The 2,241-nt window shown below is 35.3% G+C and overlaps 1 protein-coding gene across 1 annotated transcript; it reads left to right on the top strand.

Moving 5' to 3' along the window:
* Positions 1 to 386: 386 nt before the first annotated feature.
* LOC5578058 (selenoprotein F) lies at positions 387 to 1,212 on the top strand. Its single transcript, XM_001663630.2, has 3 exons — positions 387 to 581; positions 640 to 752; positions 815 to 1,212. The coding sequence occupies exons 1-3, from the start codon at positions 531 to 533 to the stop codon at positions 1,164 to 1,166; spliced, it is 516 nt and encodes a 171-aa protein (XP_001663680.2). The 5' UTR covers positions 387 to 530; the 3' UTR covers positions 1,167 to 1,212.
* The last annotated feature ends 1,029 nt before the right edge of the window (positions 1,213 to 2,241 follow it).

The following is a 2,241-nucleotide window of genomic DNA, read 5'->3' as shown; positions in this document are numbered from 1 at the left end:
TGTTTGCAAAAAACTGTAGCTCTACGCTCCCCATCATCAACATCATCATTGATTCTCCCGCCACCCATTCACATCTTCTTACATCTCATCAATCTACGCGCATCGTTCAACAGAAGATGTCAACGCATGAAGAACGTCAAATCTAGAATAATGCACTGATCTAAAAAATCGGATTTTATCCATAAGTGCATCTAAACGGTGATCTGCGAGTGTCGCCCCCCTCGGTTCTATGCGGGTTTTGTTCGAGTTTGACTTTTGTGGGTAAAAACTAAATGCAGTTTACCAAAATTTGAGTAAAAATGACTTATTTTTTGGGTAGTCTGATTTCTCCGTGTAACAGAAAATCCTAAATTTGGGTTAATTCTGAATTCCGTAGGCGGGCAATTTTAAACGTCACGCAGTCTAAACGTAAACAAATACGTGGTTCGGTTCGCGTCGTGTTCCGCAGATTTTTGGATCATTTTCGGCAAATTTCACTGTTTTTAGGAAGTGAATATTATTCAACATATTTAATACTAAAATTCAACAAAATGGGCAAACTTTTCTTAGTACTTTTACCCCTGCTGATGTTTATTTTTCAGGTGAGTTCAAAGTGTTTTTAGATGCTAATTCGATGATCATGTTTCCTATTTTCGCTAGCATATAAAAGCAGAATTCACTGCAAAAGACTGCCGGGACCTAGGATTCATTAAATCCCAACTGTACTGTTCGTCGTGTGATACCCTTGGCGAATATGGTCTGGATGAGTTGAAGTATATTGACTACGTTTATGGGATGGAGAAACAAATATTCTTAAATTCCGATTTCATTCCAGGGATCATTGCCGGGAATGCTGCCAAAAGGATGTCGAGAGCACCGGAAAGCTAATGGTTTATCCAAAAGCAGTTCTGGAAGTTTGTACTTGCAAGTTTGGGGCTTATCCTCAGATCCAAGCCTTCATCAAGAGCGATCGACCGCAAAAGTTCCCCAATTTGACGATCAAATATGTTCGTGGCTTAGATCCGATAGTTAAACTGATGGATGAAGCCGGTAACGTAAAGGAAACGTTGTCGATTACCAAATGGAACACCGATACGGTGCAGGAATTTTTCGAAACGCGGTTAACTAAAGTAGCTGACGACAATGACTATCTCTTAACGAACAGGGTGCAATCACTGCACGTGTAATGGTTCATATTATTCGCCTAAATATACCTAGAAGAGATTCTCAAAATTTGATATTCTTTTTCAGAGAAAGAAAGCTAAAATCTTATGAGGGAACTTACAGATTATTTGCTAGTGTTTCTATTCTAGGTTTCAAGCAGCGCTCACCTGGAAGATCTAATAAAACTATTAGGGGGAAGTCCTCTATGGCCGGACAGTTTGAATTTTCCAAACAGGAATAATGATATTAAGATTTTAGTATTCCAGGATGATACCAAAACACATTTTTGCAGTGTATACAAACTATGACGTTTTCATGTCCAAACGTAAACAAACAGTAGCTGTTAAAAGTTTCATTCTGATACGATCTACCAAAAAAATGTGAAAGGGGTCGTTCATAAATGACGTAGCTTTTTAGGGGGGAGGGGGGTCTTCACAAATTTGTGACGAAGTGTGACGAGGGGGAGGTAGGGGTCCTAGCTAGTGAACGTAGCATTTTGAATCAAGTCCGTTAAAAGAAAGGCGCGGAAAAAAATTACATACAATTATTTTTTATCAAACTTCTTTCTTTTGACTTATAAACTTGGGTTATAAAATTATGATTAAGCTTCAAAACATTCTTTTGACAAGATTGAAAATATATCTATGAAACTTTAGATTTTCTTGATAAATGTAATCAAACAGATGTTTTGAAGCTTTAAATAATTATGTGAATATTATATTATAATCGTTTCTAAATTAACAAATTTATAAATAAACTATTTACAAGTTTAATAAATTGATTAATAATCAGTGCTTTAACTACTTGGAGAACATTGTGTTGCCATTTGCTAACATGACATAAAGTCAGTCGTTTTAGTATTATCCATAGTTTCTGTTGGGGCTTTATTTCTTTAAGAAAATAAAATATGTTCTTCTTGGCAAATATTACATTTAAAATAAGATATTTATTCCGCGAATTATGCCTTCAATATTAATAAAGATAGTTGTATGAATAGAATAATTTGTAGAATAATCACTTAAATTGTTTAAACATTTCAAGTATTTCAAGTGTAATCTTTTATGTATCTGGCCACTGTTTGCTAAAAGGATTTGAAAT

Source organism: Aedes aegypti, chromosome 2, assembly GCF_002204515.2.
Source record: "Aedes aegypti strain LVP_AGWG chromosome 2, AaegL5.0 Primary Assembly, whole genome shotgun sequence".
Taxonomy (NCBI): domain Eukaryota; kingdom Metazoa; phylum Arthropoda; class Insecta; order Diptera; family Culicidae; genus Aedes; species Aedes aegypti.
This window is presented reverse-complemented; position numbering and strand designations above follow the sequence as displayed.